Source organism: Tachyglossus aculeatus, chromosome X1 (assembly GCF_015852505.1).
Source record: "Tachyglossus aculeatus isolate mTacAcu1 chromosome X1, mTacAcu1.pri, whole genome shotgun sequence".
NCBI classification, from domain to species: domain Eukaryota; kingdom Metazoa; phylum Chordata; class Mammalia; order Monotremata; family Tachyglossidae; genus Tachyglossus; species Tachyglossus aculeatus.
This window is the reverse complement of record NC_052101.1, coordinates 135,862,398-135,887,893: the sequence shown is the minus strand read 5'-3', so window position 1 is coordinate 135,887,893 and position 25,496 is coordinate 135,862,398. Positions and strand designations below refer to the sequence as shown.

General features: G+C 48.0%; 1 protein-coding gene across 1 annotated transcript in view; it reads right to left on the bottom strand.

Annotated features, from left to right (window-relative positions):
* Nucleotides 1-20,924, bottom strand: part of LOC119919753 (tesmin-like) — a 44,611-nt gene extending 23,687 nt beyond the window's left edge. The window contains exons 1-7 of the mRNA XM_038740421.1: nt 20,899-20,924; nt 10,400-10,884; nt 8,904-9,062; nt 5,948-6,070; nt 2,848-2,986; nt 1,851-1,924; nt 471-559 (exon numbers count right to left, since the gene is read on the bottom strand). Of these exons, the coding sequence (XP_038596349.1) occupies nt 471-559; nt 1,851-1,924; nt 2,848-2,986; nt 5,948-6,070; nt 8,904-9,062; nt 10,400-10,816 (1,001 nt within the window). The 5' untranslated portion in view covers nt 10,817-10,884; nt 20,899-20,924. The remainder of the gene's footprint in view (nt 1-470; nt 560-1,850; nt 1,925-2,847; nt 2,987-5,947; nt 6,071-8,903; nt 9,063-10,399; nt 10,885-20,898) is intronic.
* Nucleotides 20,925-25,496: the final 4,572 nt, after the last annotated feature.

The following is a 25,496-nucleotide window of genomic DNA, read 5'->3' as shown; positions in this document are numbered from 1 at the left end:
ACTGTTGGCACTCTGACTGCTGACCAACTTGAACTTGTAGTAATGTCCCATTCACCTTCTGAAACTTATTTCCATCCATGAGACCTTCACGTGGATTCGCATTCAAATGGTCAAAAAACGTTGTTTTATGCTATCTGCTAAGTGCTTACCATGTCAAACACTGGTCTAAATGCTGAGGTGTATACAAGTTAGTTAGGTTGGACACAGCCCCTGTCCCAAATGGGGCTCACAGTCTCAATAAGAAGGAGAACAGGAGAACTGGGACACAGAGAAGTGAAGTGACTTGCCCAAGGTCACACAGCAGACACGTGGCGGAGCCAAGACTAGAACGCAGATCCTCTCCCAGGCTCTTGCTCTTTCCGTTAGACTATGCTGCTTCTCCAACATTATCACATCACAAATGTGCCACATACCACATGAGGTTTTTTTAAGTGAAATCAATGGCAAATAATTGTTTGAAAAGCTATTACCTGGCTGTTTTTTCTGGTGGGCATTTATGACTTAATTCTGACAGATTTATGGCTCCCAGAGTTTCTGATGCTGAGGCTCCACGATCCAGCTGTAGAAAATGAAAAAAGGAGTTCAATAAACACGAATGCTGATGTTGAGGTTGAGAAAAAACTGGGAAAGCCCAATCAGTGGCATTTATTGAGCACCTACTGAGTGCAAAGCATTGTACTTCCTGCTTGGGAGCACAGCAGAAGCAAGATACACACTTTCCCTGCCCTCAAGGATCTTATAGACTTTCACCTCGCTGCTCTCCTACTCAAAACCCAGCCCTCAAGCTGCGCTCCTCTAATGCTAACCTTTTCACTGTACCTCCATCTCATCTATCTCACCGCCGACCTCTCGCCCACATCCTGCCTCTGGCCTGGAACGCCCTCCCTCTTCATATCTAATGGAAGATTACTCCCCCCCCCCCCGCCGCCTTCAAAGCTTTATTGAAGGCGCATCTCCTCCAAGAGGCCTTCCCTGACTTAGCCCTCATTTCCTTTTCTCCGACTCCCTTTTGTGTTGCTGTTTTGCTCCCTTCATTCACCGCCCAATCAGCCCCGCGGCACTTATGTGCACATCCATAATTTCTTTACGTATATTAATGTCTGTCTCCCCTTCTACACTGTAAGCTCGTGGTGGGCCAGGAATGTGCCTATTACATTATATTGTACTCTCCTAAGCGCTTAGTAGAGTGCTCTGCACACAGGAAGCACGCAATAAATATGAGTGATTGATTACAGTCTAATGGGGTGGACAGACGCAGATTATTTACCAAGGGTGGAAGGATGATTCCTCTCACAGAGATGGGAAAGAAATGGGGTTTCCTGCCATGCCTTAACAGGCAACCCTTCGGAGTTCCAAGAGGACCCTGATCCCAGCTGTAAACTGCCATGGGCATGAATGAGGACCTTGGGGTTCCAACTCTGCATCCAATCTCAGTTGATGTGTCACTGGAATCTGTCTCTAGAATGGATGCTCCTGTGGACAGGGAACGTGTCTACTAACTCTGTTGTATTGTCCTCTCCCAAGAGCTTAATCTGGTGCTCTGTACACAGTAAGTGCTCAATAAGTACTGATTGAATGATTAACTGAAACATCCCGAGGAGCTGTGCCTTCGCTGGGCCCCAATCTGTTCCGCTTGGAGAGGCACAGAAATGGTTCTGCTCCAGCTGTCTCTCCCCTGATGCCAATGTTAAAGCTGTGAATTAAAGGCCCATTTTTTGGGTGGAGGGGGCGAAGCCAGGGGGTGTGGGTAGGGTCCCATGTCTTATCCAGTGGCTAGAAATTCACAAGATACTGCATATGAACTCTAAACATTTGCTTTCTAAAAGTCGAGTCATCCAAAAAGGTCTCACCTGTTTTGAGGGGACTTTCGGTTCAGATGGGGTCATCAAAATTCGTCTTAATACAGAAACCTCAGGTTTACCCTCTGCAAGAAAAGCATAATAAAAATGAACTTACAGAATTCAAATTCCTCTTCCTCTGGCAAATGGAAAAATTCTTGGGAGATCTGGATGAACCTTCTTGCAAAAGGGCTGAGTTACAAGTGTACAATGTGACTCCCACTCTTCAGTATTCTGTTTCTTTCTCAAGGGAATTTCAAGGACTGAGACGATGGGGGCAACTTTGTTGTCCAAAGACACAGATGTGCACTGATAAAGTCATGTAAAAAGCTGAAAACAGAGGACATTCAAAAACCCTTCACAGAGATTCTTTTCCTGTTGGACGATGTGACATGAAACACTCATTTCCACCTCAGGAGCTCCACAGCCAGCCTCAGGGTAGCTGGCAGCATGGCTTATGAGAAGCAGCGTGTCTTAGTGGAAAGGGCCCAGGTTTGGGAGTCAGAGGTCATGGGTTCTAATCCCAACTCCTCCACCTGTCTGCTGTGTGACTTTGGGCAAGTCACTTAACTTCTCTGTGCCTCAGTTCCCTCATCTTTAAAATGGGGATTAAGACCGTGAGCCCCATGTGAGACAACCTGATTACCTTGTAACTACCCCAGTAACTGCTTAACAAATACCATCATCATTATTGTTATTATCTTACATGGGCCCGTAGGGCCTGAGAGAGGGAGGGACGGAGGGAAGACTACTGTCTCCACTTGCTCTCCTGATGGACTTTCCTGCAGGGAGGTGACGGCAGTCAGAGTTTTTCTGGGCAGAAAGAAACGATTCCAAGAGGGGCAGTTTGGCGCTTGAATCCGCCCCAACTCCCTTGTAAAGGGCACAATCTTCTTCTTGCTGGGATTCTTCGTTTGATCGCCACCTTCCCCACCAGCCCTGATACCAAACAGAGAGGAGATGAGAGGAAAGGAGAGAGGAGAGGAGAGGAAACTGATAACTGACTCACTTGAAATTCTCACTTGCTTGGAACCTGACTGAAAGCGACCACGCCAATACTGTCTCTGAGGAACCAGATGTTTGCTTCGTTGTCCTTTGCCAGACCTCTCTGGACCTAGCTGCACCTCCCTTTCCGAAGGACAGATCACCTGAAAGATAAAAGCCATCACTGTCTTTTTTTTCTTTTCAACAGGACAACTCTATGCTTCAGGTATAAACACCTTACAAGAACCTTGAATCCGCTAAAATTATTTTCACTTAGAATAGACCATCTAAACAGAGGATGATCAAATAGTTCTGTGCCATATTCGCATTCCCCACTGATGAGTTTCTATTTTTAATGGTCATATTTTCTTTCAGGATCAAGCTTTCAGACTCATTTAGCAGCACTGTTCTAATTCTTCATTCATTCTTTCATTCATTCAATCGTATTTATTGAGCGCTTACTGTGTGCAGAGCACTGTACTAAGCCCTTGAAAAGTACAATTCAGCAACAAATAGAGACAATCCCGGCCCACAATGGGCTCACAGTCTAGAAGTGGGGAGACGGACATCAAAACAAGACCAAAAAAAAGCAAGGTTAATTCTTCCTGACGAATCGTGTGACTGCACAGGCTAAGTGGCGCACGGTTCTGAAACTATCGGCATTGATGCCAACTGTACTGGGATGGGACCTATCGTGTCTTCCGCTCGCTGAGTAGAGGGCTGGACAGGACACTTGGGAGGCCCACGGAGGAAGTCAAAGATAACCAACTACTCTGGAGGAGCTTGCGGTCTAACAGGAGAGACCGTAGTCATGAATTGACATCTGGGCCATCATTTCCTGTGCTCGCTTGTCAACCTGCCGAGCCCCTCCCCATCACTCTGGCACAAGGGCCTGGGAGGGAGACGGCTCATGGCAAACAAGGTCTTGAGGGCTCCCGTACTGGAAGGTTGCTCCTCCCAGCCCACCTTGATATAGAAAGCTTCATGCAGAGGCCAAAGGCCTACTCCCCATGGATACGACACTCTGCAGCTGGTATCCCGGTCAGATCGGGAGGATCCCAGTCATGGCTGAAACCCTGCCCTTAGCTGGAGGCTGCCCCAGGCCATCTGAGAAACAGCGCGGCTTAGTGGAACGAGCCCGGGCTTGGGAGTCAGAGGTCGTGAGTTCTAATCCCGGCTCTGCCACTTACCAGCTGTGTAACTTTGGGTAAGTCACTTAACTTCTCTATGCCTCAGTTACCTCATCTGTAAAATGGGGTCAAGACTGTGAGCCCCACGTGGGACAACCTGATTGCCTTGTATCTCCCCCAGCACTTTCAACAGTGCTTGACGCAAAGTAGGCGCTTAACAAATACAGCGTGGCTCAGTGGAAAGAGCGCGGGCTTTGGAGTCAGAGTTCAGGGGTTCAAATCCCGGCTCCACCAATTGTCAGCTGTGTGACTTTGGGCAAGTCACTTAACTTCTCTGTGCCTCAGTTACCTTATCTGTAAAATGGAGATTAAGACTGTGAGCCCCCCGTGGGACACCCTGATCACCTTGTAACCTCCCCAGTGCTTAGAACAGTGCTTTGCACATAGTAAGCACTTAATAAAGCCATCATTATTAAATACTATCATTATTATCTGAAGCTATCGGCCACGTCATACGTGGTCCCGAGGCTGTGGGTGACCAACGACCAATTGCTAAGGCAACATCCGACTCATAATTTGGGTGAACGGAGGAGCAAAAAAATGCTACAAAGAGAGTACGCTGAGAAGCAGCGTGGCTCAGTGGAAAGAGCCCGGGCTTTGGAGTCAGAGGTCATGGGTTCAAACCCCAGCTCTGCCACTTGTCAGCTGTGTGACTTTAGGCAAGTCACTCAACTTCCCTGTGCCTCAGTTCTCTCATCTGTAAAATGGGGATTAAGACTGTGAGCCCCACGTGGGACAATCTGATGACCTTGTATCCCCCCAGTGCTTAAAACAGTGCTTTGCACATAGTAAGCACTTAATAAATGCTATCATTATTATTACTCTTATTGAACACCAGAAAAGCAATTTCATTTTGCCTCATTTTACTTTGACTAGTGGATGTCACCTTTGGTTCCCATACTATTATTATTATTATTAATCCCTTAACTGGGTCCAACTCTTCCACCTGTTTAAGGGGAGAAAAGGCTAATGTTAAACCTCAGGGTGGGGTGTGGCGAGAAGACTACCTGTCCCCACTGACACAAAGTACAAAGCTGTGATGTTTATTAAGCAAGGTACTAAGGTTGAGGTAGAAACAAGACAATCAGGTCGAATGCAGTCCCTGGCCCATATGGGGCTCACAGTCAATGTAGGAGGGAGAACATGCATTGAATCCCCATTTTACAGATGGGAAAACTGAGGCCCAGAGAAGGGACTTGCTCAAAGTCACACAGCAGGCCAGGGGCAGAGCCGGGATTAGATCCCAGCTCCTCTGATTCCTGGGCCTGTGCTCTTTCCATTAGGCCATGCTGTTTCTCACTCTCTCCCAGGGACTTGTGGGAAGGGATTATGTGCACCACTAAGGCCTCAGTTTCCCCAAATTCATTCATTCACTCGTATTTATTGAATAGTGTGTGCAGAGCACTGTACTAAGGGCTAGGGAGAGTCCAATATAACAATAAACAGACACATTCCCTGCCCACAACGAGTTTACAGTCTAGAGGGGGAGAAAGACAATATTAACAAATAAATTACGGATATCTGTACAAGTGCTGTGTGACTGGGAGGGGGGATGAATAAAGGGAGCAAGTCAGGGTGATGCAGAAAGGAGAGGGGAAAGAGGAAACGGAGCTTAATCAGGGAAGGCCTCCTGGAGGAGGTGTGCCTTCAATAAGGCTTTGAAGGGGGAAGAATAATTGTCAGATCTGAGGAGGGAGGGCGTTCCAGGCCAGAAGGAGGATGTGTGCGAGGGGTTGGTGGCAAGATAGATGAGATCTAGGTACAGTGAGAAGGTTAGCATCTTCTGCCAAATGGTCAGAAACAGTGAGGAAAAAAGCTGTTTTGGCAGCTGGAAGAAATCAATGAACATACTATAATATTTAACTGGGGCAATCAAAACATGCTTATTTTCTCTTTGTATCACCTTTGGCATTAATTAACACTGGCATGGAATACCTTATGGTGTGAAGAACTGGCATCATCCACTGTCTCTTGAAATGGTGAACACACACCAGAGGCACCTTGACCACGTGGATTCTGGGTGTCACTTGCAGCATTATTAACTTTTTCCATGTTATCCTAGGGGGAAAAAAATCACATTGGAGATGCAAACTTGTGAACCTTGCTTTACACTGCTACTTTGAGAATTACTGACTATCCCCCTCCCCCCCTCCCCAGAGCCCCTCGATTCCCACTTAAGCACTTCCGTGTCACCTAAGCAGTTGGATACCCTCTTGGCTACCCTGGCACTTATGTCATGCCTTCACACTCTATTGCCTCTTCCTAATTGCAATTTATTTTAGTGTCTGTCTCCCCTGCTAGATTGTAAACTCCTTGAGGGCAGAGGTCCCATCTAATAAATCTATTGTGCTCGATCAAGCCCTTAGTACAGGGCTCTCCACCTAGTAATGCCAAGTGGTTGTCCTTCCACCTCCACATCAAACAAAAACTCCTAGCCATAGGCTTTAAAACACTCAATTATCTTGTCCCCTCCTACCTCACCTCGCTACTCTCCTACTACAAACCAGCCCGCACACTTCGTTCCTCTAATGCCAACCTTATCGCTGTACTCGATCTCATCTGTCTAAGCGCCCACCCCTCGCCCATGTCCTGCCTCTGGCCTGGAACGCCCTACCTTCTCAAATTCGACAGACAATTTCTCTCCCCCTCTTTAGAGCCTTACTGAAGGCACATCTCTTCCAAGAGGCTTTCCCTGACTAAGCCCTCCTTTCCTCTTCTCCCGCTCCCTTCTGCATCACCCCGACCTGCTCCTTTTATTCATCCCAGCCCCACTTATGTACATATCTGTAATATATTTATTTCTATTAATGTCTGCCTCACCCTCTAGACTGTAAGCTCATTGTGGGCAGGGAATGTGCTTGTTTATTGCTATATTGTACTCTCCCAAGTGCTTTGTACAGTACTCTGCACACCATAAGCGCTCAATAAATAAGACTGACTGAATGAATAATAGGCATTCAATCAATCAATGGTATTTATTGAGTGTTTTCTGTGTGCAGGGCACTGTACCAAGTGCTTGGGAGACTACAGTACAACAGAGTAGGTAGATACCTACCCATAAGAAGCTTACAGACAAGAGAGGGAGACAGGCACTGAAATAATAATAATAGTATTTGTTAGGCACTTACTATGTGCCAAAAACTGGATTAAATTCTGGGGTAGATACAAGATAATCAGGTCCCACATGGGCCCTCAGTCTCAGTCTAGGAGGGAGAACAGATGTTAAATCCCAAGTGCAGAGGTGACAAAGAAAGGAGGGCAAATAGGAGAAATGTGGGCTTAGTCCAGGAAGGGGAAAGACATGTGATTTGAGTAGTAGGGCTTTGAAGATGGGGGAGGGCTTCTCTGTTGGATAAGGATGGGGAGGGCACTCCAGGCCAAAGAGAGGCCATGGGCAAGGGGTCGGTGACAAGATGGACACAATCAAGGTACGGTGAGTACGCTGGCATTTGAGGAGTGAAGTGTGTGGGCTGGGTTGTAGTAGGAGATCAGCGGGGTAAAATAGGAGGGGGAGAGCCAACTGAGTGCGTTAAAGCTGGTGATGCAGAGTTTCTTTTGTTAGCAGCTGATTGGCAACCATCTGAGGTTTTCGGAGGAGAGAGGAGACGTGGACTGAGTGTTGTTGTTTTTTTTAGAAAAATGATCTGAGCAGCTGAGGGAAGTAAGCTGAAGAAAGGAAGCTGAGGGAAGCTGATTGGAGAAGAGAGACAGGAGGCAGGGCGATCAGCAAGGGGGCTGATACAGTAATCGAGGTGGGATAGGATGAGAGCTTGGATCAGCGTGCTAGTAACTGGGACGGAGAGGAAAGGGTGGGTTCCAGGGATGTTGTAGAGGTAGAACCAACAGGGTTTGGTGACAGACTGAACGTGCACTCAAAAATGACCGAATGATTGCATAAATCAGCCAAACTCTCATTATCACAGTGGCACCAATTTTCAAACCCACAGAGGACATGGAGGGAAAGGCAGCCCCCTCTGCGGTTCTCTGAACAAAGGGAGCTTGCGCTAGGCCAGCTCCTCCTTCCCTGGCGGAATTGCCGGCCCAGACGGAATACAACAAATGCTGCCAAGATAGGGGTGCGTTTCTGCTGGGTGCAGTTGCCTGAGACCTGTGGTGGCCTGTAGTACCCCTGAGCCAAGATGGAAACCATCGGGCGTGAGCTTTCCTTTATCTTCCCCTTAGCTCCCCGGACCAAGATCCCTCCAACCCCCCCATTCACTCGCTCATCCTTCCCAGCTGCCTCCCAAAAGATCACCCATCTCTTTTCGAAAACTACCCTCTCCACCTGCAACTTGGACCCCACCCCTTCGCACCCAATTAAAACATTTGCACCGACCCTTCTTCCCTGCTAGTTTTAACAGCTCACTCTCCAATGGATCCTTCCCCTCCACTTTCAAACAGGCCTAGTGCAAAGAGCCCAGGCCTGGGTGTCAGAGGATCTGGGTTCTAATGCTGGTTCCGCCGCTTGTCTGCTGGGTGACCTAGGGCAAGTTGCTTCGCTTCTCCGTGCCTTGGTTTCCTCATTTGTAAAATGGGGATTCGATCCCTGTTCTCCCTCCTACTTTGACTCGTGAGCCCCACGTGGGCGAGGGACTGTGTCTGTCCTGATCACCTTGTACATACTCCAGCATTTAGTACAGTGCCTGACACAAAGTAAGCATATAACCTATACCACAATTATTACTGTTTCTGTTAAAAATATTAAACCTCTTGGCTATTGCCACAAAAACCTATACAATAACATGTATACGGGTACCCACACCCATTTATCTGTCTTTTGGCTCAAAGATGTCACTTCTGACAAAGACCCTTCATACGAATAATTTGAACACATTTGTTTTCTAATTACAAATTGCAACCTATGGACTCTGTGAGAACACTGCAAGTTTACCATCATAAGCGGATTCCTTGAATAGTTATGGAGGTTCAAAAGCGATCTGACACTCAGGAGTGGAGTGGCGGGATACACAACAGACTGTCCCACCAAACTTTCTTCTACACGCTGTGGCAAATCCATCTCTTGGCAGTTGGATGGCAGGCAGAGGAATGTCTAAAAGAAAGGAAAATGAATCTGTTCTGTGGTTAATATGTAAAATGAAGTGTGCCACCGCGCAACCGATACTGCTGAATAAAAATCCCCTTGAATAATAATAATAAATAATGATGGCATTTATTAAGTGCTTACTACGTGCAAAGCACTGTTCTAAGCGCTGGGGAAGTTACAAGGTAATCAGGTTGTCCCATGTGGGGCTCACAGTCTTAACCCCCATTTTACAGATGAGGGAACTGAGGTCCAGAGAAGCGAAGTGACTTGCCCAAAGTCACCCAGCTGACAATTGGCACGGCTGGGATTTGAACCCGTGACCTCTGACTCCAAAGCCCGGGCTCTTTCCACGGAGCCACGCTGCTTCTCCATTTTAGACTGTGAGCCCACTGTTGGGTAGGGACTGTCTCTATATGTTGCCAATTTGTACTTCCCAAGCGCTTAGTACAGTGCTCTGCACATAGTAAGCGCTCAATAAATACGATTGATGATGATTGAAGAATCTAATGCTAGTCGTTGTAGGTCAAAAACTCCTTACAGTTGGCTTTAAAGCGCTCAAATCACCTTGCCCCCTCCTACCTCACCTCGCTATTCTCTTACTACAACCCAGCCCGCCCACTTCATTCCTTTAAAGCCAACCTTCTCACCGTGCCTTCGTTTCGTCCTCTTGCCGCCGAGCTCTCGCCTATGTCCTGCCTCCGGCCTGGGATGCCCTCCCTCTTGATATCTGACAGACAATTACTCTCCCTGCCCCCCACCCCCTCAAAGCCTTAGTGAAGGCCCATCTCCTCCAAGAGGCCTTCCCCGGCTAAGCCCTCCTTTCCTCTTCTCACTCCCTTCTGCGTCACCCCGAGTTGCTCCCTGTATTCATCCCTCCCTCCCACCCCCACAGCACTTTTGTACATATCTGTAATTTCATTTATTTCTATTAGTGTCTGTCTCCCCCTCTAGACTGTAAGCTTGTTGTGGGCAGGGAATGTGTCCGTCTACTGTTCTATTTTACTCTCCCAAGCGCTTAGTACAGTGCTTTGCATCATCATCATCATCAATCATATTTATTGAGCGCTGTGTGCAGAGCACTGTACTAAGCGCTTGGGAAGTACAAATCGGCAATATATAGAGACAGTCCCTACCCAACAGTGGGCTCACAGTCTAAAAGGTGGGCTCACAGTCTGTGTACTTTGCACACAGTAAGTTTTCAATAAATCCGAATGAATGAATGAATGAAGGTGCTGGTCCTAGGGGACCCCCAGAACCTCTCATACCTATCTGCACCCACCCAACTCTACTGTGGGAAAGGTTCAGCCAGAGGCACGTTTGAACTTAACTAGCTTCAGTCTTACCGGCATCTCTTGGGGAGGGCGAGGTGCACCTTCTTGAGCTGGAACCCTAGGCAGACCGCTGTTAGGACGGTCCATCTGAGTCACTGAGGAAGGCAGCGATTCGTCGTTGGAGGAATGAGGTGGAGAAGAAAGAGATTCCTCTACAGATATTAGGTGTTGGAGTTTTAAAAACTCTTCAAAAACATCATTGTCGTCAAAATCGTTAACGGGGTTGAAATGAGATAGCACGACTTCTTTGTCGTCATCCGCTGACAGGTACAAATCCTTAAAGAAATTAAATTTCTCCTCGTAGGTCTCCCCCATTGCACCGTGCAGGACGGTGTTGTCCAAAAGGGCCTGACTGTCTCTTTCGAACGTTCCCGCCTGCATTATGTCTTCCAGGTCCGCGATCTCGTCGAAGGGAAGGCGGTCGTCCATTGCGGCCGAGGAGCTGGGCCTGGCCGAGCTGGACGGCGAGGGAAGCTCCACCGCAGCCCGGCCGGCACCTGCGATACAAGCGAGGGGCGGTCAGGGCGGCCCTAGGCGGGGTCGGCAGCTTTCCCCGGGCGGACCGGTGCAAGCCACCGGCCTCCGGCGCGGCAGAAAAGGGCACTGAGCGGGAAAAGGGAGGCGGCAGGCCGGTTGGGTGCGGCGCGACAGGCGAGGGGAGGGAGCGAGGCAGGCGGTTGGGTGGGGCGCGGGGGGCGGAGCCGGTTGAGGGGCAATAGGAGGGGATGGGAGGGGTTTGCGGGGGCCCGCGGGGTTGCAGAAGGGTGCACCGGGGGGAAGGGAGGAGGTTGGGTGGCGTGCGGGGGCGGGGTGGGGGTTGGGAAGCTTTTTAAGAGTGGCTCAGAGTGGAAGAGGGAGGGAGGGATGGGAGGGGGCCCCCCTAGCAGAACGGTTCCAGCCTCAGGAGGTCACGGAGGTCAATCCGTCAATATCAATCCATCGCATTTACCGAGCGCTTACTGTGTGCACAGCACTGCACCCAGCGCTGGGGGAGCCCAAGTCGGCAACGCATGGGCGGAGGAGCAGCGTGGCTCAGCGGAAAGAAGCTTTGGAGTCACAGGTCGGCGGTTCGAATCCCGCCTCCGCCCCGTGGCTGCTGGGTGAGCTCGGGCAAGTCACTTTTAACTTCTCTGGGCTGGAAAGTGGGGATTAAGACTGTGGGACAACCTGATCGCTTTGTATCCATCCCCCCGGCGCTTAGAACGGTGCTTTGCACAGAGTAAGCGCTTAACAAATGCCAACATTATTATTATTATTATTAACATATAGAGACAGTCCCTACCCAACAGTGGGCTCACAGTCTAGAAGGGGGAGACAGAGAACAAAACCAAACACACCAACAAAATAAAATCAATAGAATAGATGTGTACAAGTAAAATAAATAAATAAATAGAGTAATCATCATCATCAATCGTATTTATTGAGCGCTTACTATGTGCAGAGCACTGTACTAAGCGCTTGGGAAGTACAAATTGGCAACATATAGAGACAGTCCCTACCCAACAGTGGGCTCGCAGTCTAAAAGGGGGAGACAGAGAACAAAACCAAACATACTAGCAAAATAAAATAAATAGAATAGATATGTACAAGTAAAATAAATAAATAAATAAATAGAGTAATAAATATGTACAAACATATATACATATATACAGGTGCTGTGGGGAAGGGAAGGAGGTAAGATGGGGGAGGCAGAGGGGGACGAGGGGGAGAGGAAGGAGGGGGCTCAGTCTGGGAAGGCCTCCTGGAGGAGGTGAGCTCTCAGTAGGGCCTTGAAGGGAGGAAGAGAGCTAGCTTGGCGGATGGGCAGAGGGAGGGCATTCCAGGCCCGGGGGATGACGTGGCCCGGGGGTCGATGGCGGGACAGGCGAGAACGAGGTACGGTGAGGAGATTAGCAGCGGAGGGTGCGGGCCGGGCTGGAGAAGGACAGAGGGGAGGTGAGGTAGGAGGGGGCGAGGTGATGGACAGCCTGGAAGCCCAGGGTGAGGAGTTTCTGCCTGATGCGCAGATTGATTGATTGATTGGTAGCCAACAAATGCCAACATTATTATTGTTAACATATAGAGACAGTCCCTACCCAACAGTGGGCTCACAGTCTAAAAGGGGGAGACAGAGAACAAAACCAAACATACTAACAAAATAAAATGAATAGAATAGATATGTACAAGTAAAATAAATAAATAAATAAATAGAGTAATAAATATGTACAGACATATATACAGGTGCTGTGGAGAAGGGAAGGGTCCTTTCCTTCAACCCCGTTCTGCGTCACCCTGACTTGCTCCCTTTATTCACGCCCCCGGCCCCACGGCAATTCTGCACATAGCCATAGTTGATTGATTTCTAACGATGCCTGTCTCCCCCCTCTAGACTGTGAGCTCGTCGTGGGCGAGGAAAGCGTGCGTTCATTGCTCAGTGTAGTCTCCCAGGAGCTTAACACAGTGCTCTGCATATAGTGACCGCTCAGTAAATACGATGTTGCCTGACCATCCCCCTCCGACGCCGTAAAACGGTGCTCTCCCGAGCCCTGACTCCGGCCCGAGGCAGGTCCTGGATCAATCAATCAATCAATCGTATTTATTGAGCGCTTACTGTGCGCAGAGCACTGTACTAAGCGCTTGGGAAGTACAAGTTGGCAACATATAGAGACAGTCCCTACCCAACAGTGGACTCACAGTCTATAAGAGAGAAGAGGAGCAGCGTGGCTCAGTGGAAAGAGCCCGGGCTTTGGAGTCAGAGGTCATGGGTTCAAATCCCGGCTCCACCACAAGTCTGCTGTGTGACCTTGGGCAAGTCACTTAACTTCTCTGAGCCTGTTACCTCATCTGTAAAAATGGGGATTAAGACTTTGAGCCCCACGTGGGACAACTTGATCACATTGTATCCCCCCCCAGCGCTTAGAACAGTGCTTTGCACATAGTAAGCGCTTAACAAATGCCATCATTATTATTATTATTATTATTATTAAAAGAGAGAAGAGAAGCAGCGTGGCTCAGTGGAAAGAGCCCGGGCTTTGGAGTCAGAGGTCATGGGTTCAAATCCCAGCTCCGCCAATTGTCAGCCATGTGACTTTGGGCAAGTCACTTCACTTCTCTGGGCCTCAGTTCCCTCATCTGGAAAATGGGGATGAAGACTGTGAGCCCCACATAGGACAACCTCATCACCTTGTATCCCCCCAGCGCTTACAACAGTGCTTTGCACATAGTAAGCGCTTAATAAATGCCATCATTATTATTAAAAGGGGGAGACGGAGAACAAAACCAAACATACTAACAAAATAAAATAAATAGAATAGATATGTACAAGTAAAATAAATAAATAAATAGAGTAATAAATATGTACAAACATATACATATATACGGGTGCTGTGGGGAAGGGAAGGAGGTAAGATGGGGGGATGGAGAGGGGGACGAGGGGAAGAGGAAGGAAGGGGCTCAGTCTGGGAAGGCCTCCTGGAGGAGGTGAGCTCAGTAGGGCCTTGAAGGGAGGAAGAGAGCTAGCTTGGCGGATGGGCAGAGGGAGGGCATTCCAGGCCCGGGGGATGACGTGGGCCGGGGGTCGATGGCAGGACAGGCGAGAACGAGGTACGGGGAGGAGATTAGCAGCAGAGGAGCGGAGGGTGCCGGGTGGGCTGTAGAAGGAGAGAAGGGAGGTGAGGTAGGAGGGGGCGAGGTGATGGACAGCCTTGAAGCCCAGGGTGAGGAGTTTCTGCCTGATGTGTAGGTTGATTGGTAGCCACTGGAGATTTTTGAGGAGGGGAGTAATATGCCCAGAGCGTTTCTGGACAAAGATAATCCGGGCAGCAGCATGAAGTATGGATTGAAGTGGGGAGAGACACGAGGATGGGAGTTCAGAGAGAAGGCTGATGCAGTAGTCCAGCCGGGATAGGATGAGAGCTTGAATGAGCAGGGTAGCGGTATGGATGGAGAGGAAAGGGAAGGTCATCTCTCGACCCCTTGTCTACATCCTCTCTCTGGCCTGCAATTCCCTCCCCTTTCATATCCCACAGACGGGCACTCTCCCCACCTTCATAGCCCTCCTAAAATCACACCTCCTCGAAAAGGTCTTCCCCGACTAAGCCCTCATTGCCCCTCTCTGCCCTGCCCTCTACATCACTCATGCACTTGGCTGGGTACCCCTTAAGCATTTACTCAGCCCAGCCCCACAGCTCTTATGTACCTGTCCTTATACACTACTATTTCCCTATCAGTCATTTTTTTTAATGTCTGTCTTCCCTTGTAGACTGTAAATTTCTTGTGGGCTGGTATCATGTCTACCAATTCTATTGTATTGTATATTCTCAAAGGCTAAGTACAGTGCTCTGCTCCCCAGTAAGTACTCAATGACTACCACTGATTGATCCCTTTCCTCTGATGGGACAAACAGGAAAGAAAAGCAGTGTGGTCTAGTGGAAGGAGCATGGGCCAGGGAATCAGAAGGATCTGGGTTCTTATTCCGACTCCACTGCTTGTCTGCTGTGTGACCTTGGGCAAGTCACTTCACTGGGCCTCAGTACCCTCCTCTGTAAAATGGGGTTTGAGAATGTGAGCCCCACATGGGACAGGGATTGGGTCCAACGCGATTTGCTTGTATCCACTCCAGCGCTTAGTACAGTGCTTGGCACATAGTAAGCACTTAAAAAATGCTATTATTATTATTATTATTCTCTATGTCTCGGTTATCTCATCTGCAAAACGGGGATTAAGACTGTGAGCTCCATGTGCGACATGAACTGAATCCAATCTGAATAGCTTGTATCTGCTCCAGCGCTTAGTACAGCAACTTGCACATAGTAAACGTTTAGCAAACACCATTAAAAAAAAAGAAATCATATTTGTTCAGTTTTGTTACCTAAGAAGCCTGCCCCCTGCTGTTCTACCTGTTCTATGAGAAGCAGCGTGGCTCAGCAGACAGAGCACGGACTTTGGAGTCAGAGGTCATGGGTTCAAATCCTACCTCTGCCAATTGTCAGCTGTGTGACTTTGGGCAAGTCACAACTTCTCTGGGCCTCAGTTACCTCAACTGTAAAATGGGGCTTAAGGCTGTGAGCCCCCCGTGGGACAACCTGATCACTTTGTAACCTCCCCAGTGCTTGGAACAGTGCTTTGCACATAGTAAGTGCTTAATAAATGTTGCCAACTTGTACTTCCCAAGCGCTTAGTACAGTGCTCTGCACACAGTAAGCGCTCAATAAATACGATTGATAGATTACCATTATTATCATTACCTATGCCAGCAGCTCAGGCAGATCTGCAGATAGTACAGTGCTCTGCACACAGTAAGCGCTCAATAAATATGATTTATTTATCAGAGAAGCAGCGTGGCTCAGTGGAAAGAGCCCGGGCTTTGGAGTCAGAGGGCATGGGTTTGAATCCCGGCTCCGCCACTTGTCAGCTGTGTGACTTTGGGCAAGTCACTTCACTTCTCTGGGCCTCAGTTCCCTCATCTGGAAAATGGGGATTAAGTCTGTGAGCCCCACGTGGGACAACTTGATTACCTTGTATCTACCCCAGCGCTTAGAACAGTGCTTTGCACATAGTAAGCGCTTAATAAATGCCATCATTATTATTATGATTGATTGATCACCATTATTATTATTACCTATGCCGGCAGATCTGCAGATCAATCATATTTATTGAGCACTTACTGTGTGCAGAGCACTGTACTAAGCGCTTAAATTAAAATCCAGCTGCATTGGCCGGGAATCGAACCAGAGTCTCCAGCATGGGAGGCGAGAATGCTACCGCTGAACCACCAACGCCCCCTGGTCAGGCCCAGTAATAGTCTGGAAACTGCTGAATGCACAAATGTGGAAATTGAAGGAGTAACTCACAGACTACAGCTTGAACTCCGATTAACCCTGGACACACAGCATCGGCATGTCATCCCTTGAACTTAAAGTACTGGAGTGTTACCTTTAATTGAGCGAGGGTGAGGGGTGGGGGTAGAGAGAATGGGATTTGCAAAGGGTTCAATTTGCTCCAAGTCTGTGCAGAGAAGTATGCTTGATTGTGTGGGGTCTGTTAATGGGGGAGGGGACAGGGATTGTTCAGTCAATCAGCGGTATTTATTGAGCGTTGACTGTGCAGAGCACTGAACTAATGGGTTGGGAGAGTACAATAAAAACAGAGTTGGTAGTCGAGTTTCCAGGTTAGAGGGGGAGACAGACGTTAAAATAAACAAACTGAGGTAATGTACATAAGTCCCCTGGGGAGTCAGGGTGGGGTGAGTAATCAAGTGAGAAGCAGCGTGGCTTAGTGGAAAGGGCATCGGTCCGGGAGTCAGAGGACCAGGGTTCTAAAGCCGGCTCTGCCAGTTGCTTGCTGTGTGGCCTTGGGCAAGTCACTTAACTGCTCTGGGCTTCAGTTCTCCTGTTCTCCCTCCTACTTAGACTGCACACCCCATGCGGGATGGGTACTGTGTCCAACCTAATTAACTTGTACCTATAGTACAAGTTAATGTACCTAGAGAAGCACTGTGGCTCAGTGGGAAGAGCCCGGGCTTTGGAGTCAGAGGTCATGGGTTCAAATCCCGACTCTGCCAATTGTCATCATCATCAATCGTATTTATTGAGCGCTTACTGTGTGCAGAGCACTGTACTAAGCGCTTGGGAAGTACAAGTTGGCAACATATAGAGACAGTCCCTACCCAACAGTGGGCTCACAGTCTAAAAGGGGGAGACAGAGAACAAAACCAAACATACTAACAAAATAAAATTGTCAGCTGTGTGACTTTGGACTTAACTTCTCTGGGCCGCAGTTACCTCATCTGTAAAATAGGGATGAAGACTGTGAGCCCCCCGTGGGACAACCTGATCACCTTGTATCCTCCCCAGCACTTAGAACAGTGCTTTGCACATAGTAAGTGCTTAATAAATGCTATCATTATTATTATTATTGTTATTATTGTTATTATTACCCCAGGGCTTAGAACAGTGTTTGACGCATAGTAAGCACTTAACAAATTCCTTAAAAAAAAGTACTTAAAGGGTCCTGATCATCTGTGTAGAGACAGTATATATGTATATATACGTATATATATGTATATATATGTATATATGTATATATGTTTGTACATATTTATTGCTCTATTTATTTATTTATTTTGCTTGTACATATCTATTCTATTTATTTTATTTTGTTAGTATGTTTGGTTTTGTCTCCCCCTTTTAGACTGTGAGCCCACTGTTGGGTAGGGACTGTCTCTATATGTTGCCAACTTGTACTTCCCAAGCGCTTAGTACAGTGCTCTGCACACAGTAAGCGCTCAATAAATACGATTGATGATGATGATGATGATGAGTAGGTGAAGCCATGGGAGCCAATGAGTTTTCCGAAGCACTGAGTGTAGAGGGAGATTAGAAGGGTTGAAGTTCTGTTGTATGGGTCTTTGCTTGCTGGATTATGCCCCAGCAGGTGGAAGCAGTGTGGCTTAATGGAAAGAGCCTGGGTTTGGGAGTTAGAGGACTTAGGTTCTAATCCCGGCTCTGCCACTTGTCTGCTGTGTGACCTTGGGCAAGTCACTTAACTTCTCTGTGCCTCAATTACCCCATCTGTAAAATGGGGATTAAGACTGTGAGCCCTGTGTGGGACAGGGACTGTGTCCAACCCAATTATCTCATATCTACCTCAGCGCTTAGTACAGTGCGTGGCACATGGTAAATGCTTAACAAATGCAATTTAAAAAAAAAAACAAAACCCTTCACTTCTCCGGGCTTCAGTTTCCTCATCTGTAAAATGGGAGTTCAATACCTGGTCTCCCTCCTTCTGAGACTGGGAGCCCCATGTGCGACAGGGGCCGTATCCAACCTGATGATCCTGCCTGTACCCCAGCATTTAGTACAGTGCTTGGCACCTAGCAAGTATGCAACAAACACCACAGTGATTACTCTTATGGTAGTTCTGGGAGGACCGAGGGGGACCGACCTCAGACATGGAGTAGTCTCCTGCTGAAAATGAGTGAGAAGGTGAGCACGCAGAGGTGTTTCACATGCAGGACCTATTGACGGATCAAGTGACAACAGCACGGAGCTGACAACGCTGGGCCAGGGGGCCATGATCCAGCTGGCAGTTGCTTTGGAAGCTGCTGAGGTTTTGACTGCCCCCCTAAACCAGCTGTAGTCAGGATTCTTGAGGAACTAAAGGGTTAACGTTGAGGATGGGAAACAAAGTCTGTGAAGAAGAGGGAGTGGCAGATTTATGGTGGCAGAGCAAACTAAGAAAGCTAGGCCAGGAAAAAAAGGTACCTATGGAGGGGTAGAGGGGTCCTTAGGTCTAGCCCACACCCTCCACTCCTCTGCCCCTAATCTCCTCACCATGCCTCGTTCTCGCCTGTCCCGCCGTCGACCCCCAGCCCACGTCATCCCCCGGGCCTGGAATGCCAACATCCGCCAAGCTAGCTCTCTTCCTCCCTTCAAGGCCCTACTGAGATCGCACCTCCTCCAGGAGGCCTTCCCAGACTGAGCCCCCTCCTTCATCTCCCCCTCGTCCCCCTCTCCATCCCCCCGTCTTACCTCCTTCCCTTCCCCACAGCACCTGTATATATGTATATTTGTTTGCACATATTTATTACTCTATTTATTTTACTTGTACATATCTATTCTATTTATTTTATTTTGTTAATATGTTTGGTTTTGTTCTCTGTTTCCCCCTTCTAGACTGTGAGCCCACTGTTGGGTAGGGACTGTCTCTATTTGTTGCCAACTTGTACTTCCCAAGCACTTAGTACAGTGCTCTGCACACAGTAAGCGCTCAATAAATACAATTGATTGACTGATTGATTGGCCCCAAGCCTTATTGAAGGCACATCTCCTCCAAGTGGCCCTCCCTGAGTAAGCCCTCATTTCCTCTTTCCCAGTTCCTTTTGCGTCACCCTGGCACTTGGATTTGCTCCCTTTATTCACCCCTCCAGGAGCCCCACAGCACTTATGTCCATATCCGTAATCGATTTATTTATATTAATGTCTGTTTCCTCCTCTAGACTATAAGATCATTGTGGGCAGGGAACGTGTCTAGTAAATAATAATAATGATGGCATTTGTTAAGCGCTTACTATGTGCCAAGCACTGCTCTAAGCACTGGGGTAGATACGAGGTAATCAGGTTGTCCCACGTTGGGCTCACAGTATTAATCCCCATTTTACAGATGAGGTAACTGAGGCACAGAGAAGTTAAAAGGCTTTCCCAAGGTCGCACAGCAGACAAGTGCAGAGCCGGGGTTAGAACCCAAGTTCTTTGACTCCCAAGCCCATACTCTTGCCAGTAGGCCATGCTGCTTCTCCTAGGCCATGCTGCTACCAACTCTGTTCTAATGTACTCTCCCAAGCATCTGGTACAGGGCTCTGCACACAGGAAGCGCTCAATAAATACTATTGAGGGATCATTAGAGATAAAGCTAGCAGAGCTAACCAGGGACTAGTTGTGAGAAGGCAGGCAAGGTAGTGGAGAAAGTAGAGTAAGGGTCACCCATAGCTCCACCCAAAAAGTCGTGGCCTCCACCGGACCCAAAACCTGGCCCAACAGGGATGCCACAAAAGGGAGGTCTGGAGGAGGGGTGGAAGAGGAGGAGCTGGGATGGCATTGACGAGGACCAGGCCGACCCAGAAGGCCAAGAGGGAGGGATCTAAGGAAGCAGCATCACAGCAGGAGATGGGGAATGAAGCATAAAAGAACTGAATGCAGAGCTGATTGGGGCCCATCTGTCGGTGGTGCACATCGACGTGGGGCCTCAATAAAAGATGACTGTACTTCCTTCCACCCAGCGACTTGGGGTTTTCCTTGACTCGACCCCGACTCGGCATCGCGACATCCAACCCTCAGTGATTCTCATGCCATTTGCCACACAACTATTTCCGAAGTTTAAGTTAAGCTCAACTTAAACTCCCAGTAACTCCGCCTCCCCCTGCCCCATCTCTCACGCCCGATGACCTCGTCATCTACTTCACTGAAAATACCTTCCTAGACCATTACCCCCCCCAAACACCGCATCCACTGGCTCATCCTTCCCAGCCTCCTCCCAAGAGGAGATCACCAGTCGGCTTTCGAAATCTACTCCTTCCACCCGCATCTCCGACTCCATCCCTTTGCAACATATTTGAAGCACGGCTGCCCACTTTTCTTCCCTCCCTCACTGCTTTCTTTAACGGCCCACGCTCCAATTGCTCCCTCCGCTCCGCTTTCAAACAAACCCACATATCTCCTATCCTAAAAAACCCTCCCTCCTTCCCACTGCCCCTTCCAGCTACTGTCCCATCTCCCTCCTAGCATTCCTGTCAAGTCTCCTTGAAAGAGTTGTTTACTCCCACTACCTCCACTTTCTCTCCTCCAACTCACTTCTAGACCTGCTGCAATTTGGCTTCTGCCCCTCCACTCCTCTGAAACCTCTCTCTCTAAAGTCACTCATGACCTCCTCCTCCTTCTTGCCAAATCCTATAGACCCTACTCCATACTACTTCTTGACCCTCCCCTGTCTTTGGCACTGTCGACCACCCCCTTCTCCTGGAAACATTACCTGACCTTGGCTTCACTGGCACCGTTCTCTCCTGGTTCTTCTCCTATCTCTCTGGCTGCTCGCTCTGTCTCTTTTGCAGGCTCCTCCTCTGTGTGTCCCGCCCCGCAACTGTGGCGGGTCCCTCAAGGTTCCGTTTTGTTATTTTTTTATGGTATTTGTTAATCCCTTATTAATGTGTCAAATACTGTTCTAAGCTCTGGGATGGATTCAGATGAATTAAGTTGGACACAGTCCCTGTCCCACAATGGGCTCACAGTCTAAGAAGTGCTGAGTCTCCTTCTATTCTCCATTTGTAACAACTCCTTTGGGGAGCTCATTCACTCCCACAACTTCATCTTTATGTGAATGATTCCCAACTCTCCCTCTCCAGTCCTTACCTCTCTCCTTCTCTGCAGTCTCACATCTCCTCCGACTTTCAGGACATCTCTACCCATATGTCCAACCTTCACCTCAAACTCAGCATTGTCCAAAACTGAATTTCTCATCTTCCCTCTCACACTATCTCATAATAATACTAATATTACATAATTATATTATATTGTCATTATATTAATCATCACATAGTTAATCATTATATTAATCATTATTATTCTTATGGCATTTGTTAAATGTTTACTGTGAACCAAGCACTGTACTAAGAGCTGGGCTAGGTACAAGATAATCAGGTCCTACATGGGACTCAGAGTCTAAGTAGGAGGGAGAACAGGTATTGAATCCCCATTTTTCAGATGAGGGATCTGAGGCACAGGGAAGTTAAGTGACTTGCCCAAGGTCACACAGCAGGTAAGTAGCAGAGCCAGGATTACTGTTGACACAACCACCACTCTTGCTGTCTCACAGCCCACAACCTTGGCATCATCCTTGACTCATTGCTCTCTTGCAACCCACATATTCAGTCCGTCACTAAATCTTGTCGATTCTGCCTCCGTAACGTCGCCAAAATCTGTTCCTTCCTCTCCATCCAAACTGCTATCACACTTGTCATATCTTGTTTCAACTACTGCGTCAGCCTCCTCACTGACCTCCTTGCCTCCAGCTTCTCCCCTCTCCAGTTCATACTTCATTCTGCTACCCGGATCATTTTTCTACAAAAATCACTGTACACAGGTCTCCCCCTTCCTCGGGTGCCTCCAATTGCTGCCCATCCCTCTCTGCACCAAGTAGAAAATCCTCGTCATCAAGTTCAAGGCCCATAGTCAGCTCTCCCCCCTTATCCGGGCTCCGCTTCCACTACAACCAAGCCTGGAAACTTCATTCCTCTGCCCTCTGCCCATCCGCCAAGCTAGCTCTCTTCCTCCCTTCAAGGCCCTACTGGGAGCTCACCTCCTCCAGGAGGCCTTCCCAGACTGAGCCCCTTCCTTCCTCTCCCCCTCGTCCCCCTCTCCATCCCCCCCATCTTACCTCCTTCCCTTCCCCACAGCACCTGTATATATGTGTATATGTTTGTACATATTTATTACTCTATTTATTTTACTTGAACATATCTATTCTATTTATTTTATTTTGTTAGTATGTTTGGTTTTGTTCTCTGTCTCCCCCTTTTAGACTGTGAGCCCACTGTTGGGTAGGGACTGTCTCTATATGTTGCCAACTTATACTTCCCAAGCACTTAGTACAGTGCTGTGCACACAGTAAGCACTCAATAAATACGATTGATTGATTGATTCCTCTAACATCAACCTATTCGGTGTCCCTCACTCTCTCCTCCGCAGCTGTCGAGTCCTTGCTCACGCCTTCCCTCCTGCCTGGAACTCTGTCCCCCTACATATTTGACAGCCCAGCACTCTCCCCATCTGCAAAGTCCTTCTGAAATCATACCTCCTCCTGGAAGCCTTACCTGAGTAGCCTTTCATTCTCCCCCGCCCACTATATTTTCTCTCCCTACTGCCTCACCCATGCGGGTAGTCCCACCCCCTAAGCACTTAGGTACTCCCCCACCCATCCCTTACCCCCACAGCACTTACGTACATCTCCTTATACTTTGCTGTTTCCCTTACTTGTAGTTTATTTTCATGTCTGCCTCCCCCATTAGACTATAAGCTCCTTGAGGACAGGAATTGGGTCTACCCACTGTATTATACTCTCCCACATGCTTGGTACAGTGCTCTGCACACAGTAAGCACTCAGTAAATACCACTGATTGATTACCCCATTGTTGAATGAGACACTGACATCAGCAGGAGGTAGTATGGCCTAGGAGAGCACAGGCATAGGAGTCAGGAGACCAGGGTCCTAGCTCCTGCTCTGCCCCTGACCTGCTTGTGTGACTCCAGACAAATCATCGAACCTCTCTGGGCCTCCATTTCCTCATCTGGAAACCGGGCAGAAGAGAGACTGTGAACCCTGTGCGGGCCAAGGACTGTTTCTGATCAAAGAAATAGGAATCTATCCCAGTGCTTAGACTTTAGTAAGTGCTTAATAAAGGCAGCAATTATCAATAGCAGCTGCTCAGATCGTTGGGGTCTTTACTGGGAAGCCAGCTGAGGTCTTTGGGCCAGAGGACAGATTATGCTTCATCATCATCATCATCAATAGTATTTATTGAGCGCTTACTGTGTGCAGAGCACTGTACTCAGCGCTTGGGAAGTATAAATTGGCAACATATAGAGACAGTCCCTACCCAACAGTGGACTCACAGTCTAAAAGGGGGAGACAAAACCAAACATGCTAACAAAATAAAATAAATAGAATAGATATGTACAAGTAAAATAAATAAAAAAATAAATAGAGTATTAAATATGTACAAACATATATACATATATACAGGTGCTGTGCAACTTCATCCGGTTTGGGTGAAAGGGGTCGGGGGGGCGGTGTGCACTTGTCAGTTGTAGTTGCATATTGTGAAGGCCTGAAGCACATGAAGCTGCTCAGTCTATTCCATGTTAGCCAAGAAAGCTTGGGGACAGGGGACCACTTTTCCCCAGAATCTTCTTTTTTTGAGCCAAGCCAAAGGAAGGACACGGAGTCTGAAGAAAAAGAAACTTCCCCTAATGCTGAACTGGCTTATCTGGTTTCCTGCTCTCCCACTGCCTGGATCTGGGTCAGTCCTCTAGCTGTCTGTTGCCACCCCTGCCACCGCTGCTGCCTTCTGCTCCTCCAGTCGGGGATTCTTATTACCGGAGAAGAGCTGTTGTGTTTGCTCAGGAAGGTTTTGCAATTTTTGCTGGTCAGAGAGTTATTTCTCCTTCCCAGTTTGGGTACATTTGGGTGAAGACCCCCAAATCCATACCCCCTATAAAGGATCTTCCCCCTCTCACCAGTGGTTTCCCCTCCTTGCTCTTTTCTGGCCTTTGCCTCCACTCCTAGCAGTTGGGTTTTTTAAAAAAAAAAATTGGTATTTGTTAAGTACTTATTATGTGCCAGGCACTGTTTTAAGCGCTGTTCTAAGGTAGATGCAAGATAATCAGGTTGGACATAGTCCCTGTCCCACGTGGGGCTCACAGTCTCAATCTTCATTTTACAGATGAGGTAACTGAGGCCCAAAACAGTGAAGTGACTTGCCCAAGTTTGCACAGTAGACAAGTGGCGGAACTTGGATTAGACCCCAAGGCCTTCTGACTCCCAGAACCGTGCTCTATCCACTAAGCCATGCTGCTTCTGAGGAGTCATTTTGACATTTGAATTAGCTTCCTCTTGCTCAGCTCAGTTTGGCGGTGTCTCTTTTCCTGATCTCGCTGACCTTCCTCCCTGTCTTTTTCTTCTCACTGGAGGGCCCCAGCCCTCGCTCGGATGCTCTATTGGCCTGACATCCGATGGCCACCCTTAGCGCTCAAGTGTACTGACTTCCATGCTCATTCCTCAGTGAATGTATAAGTAAATATTCAGCAAGGCCTCCCTGATATGCTTGTAGTCCTGCTAGATGAACTACATTCTTTGCTCCTCTGAAACCCTTGCTCCCTCTATTTCTAAATCATTTATGTCTGTTTATCTCACCCATTAAGTGTCTGAAAGCAAGCACCATGGGTTTTGCTTCTGGGGTACTCTCCCAAGCACTTAATACACAGCTTTGCACATGAGCTGTGCTTAGTAAAATGTCTCTCTACAGTAATAATAATAACAATAATAATAATAACTATGGTATTTGCTAAGCACTTACTGTGTGCCAGGTACTGTACTAAGTGCTGGGGTGGATATAAGCAAATTGGGTAGGACACAATCCCTGTTCCACTTGGGGCTCACAGCCTCTATCCCCATTTTACAGATGAGGTAACTGAGGTACAAAGAAATCAAGTGACTTGCCCAAGGCCACACAGCAGACAATTACAAGAGTTGGGATTAGAACCCATGACCTTCTGACTAGCAGGCCTGTACTCTATCCACTATGCTGGGCTGCTTCTCCGAGTAGTAGTAGTAGTAATAATAATAATAATAATGGCATTTATTAAGTGCTTACTATGTGCAAAGCACTGTTCTAAGCACTGGGGAGGTTACAACGTGACCAGGTTGTCCCATGGGGGGCTCACAGTCTTAATCCCCATTTTACAGATGAGGTAACTGAGGCACAGAGAAGTTAAGTCACTTGCCCAAAGTCACACAGCTGACAACTGGTGGAGCCGGGGTTTGAACCCATGACCTCTGACTCCAAAGCCCATGCTCTTTC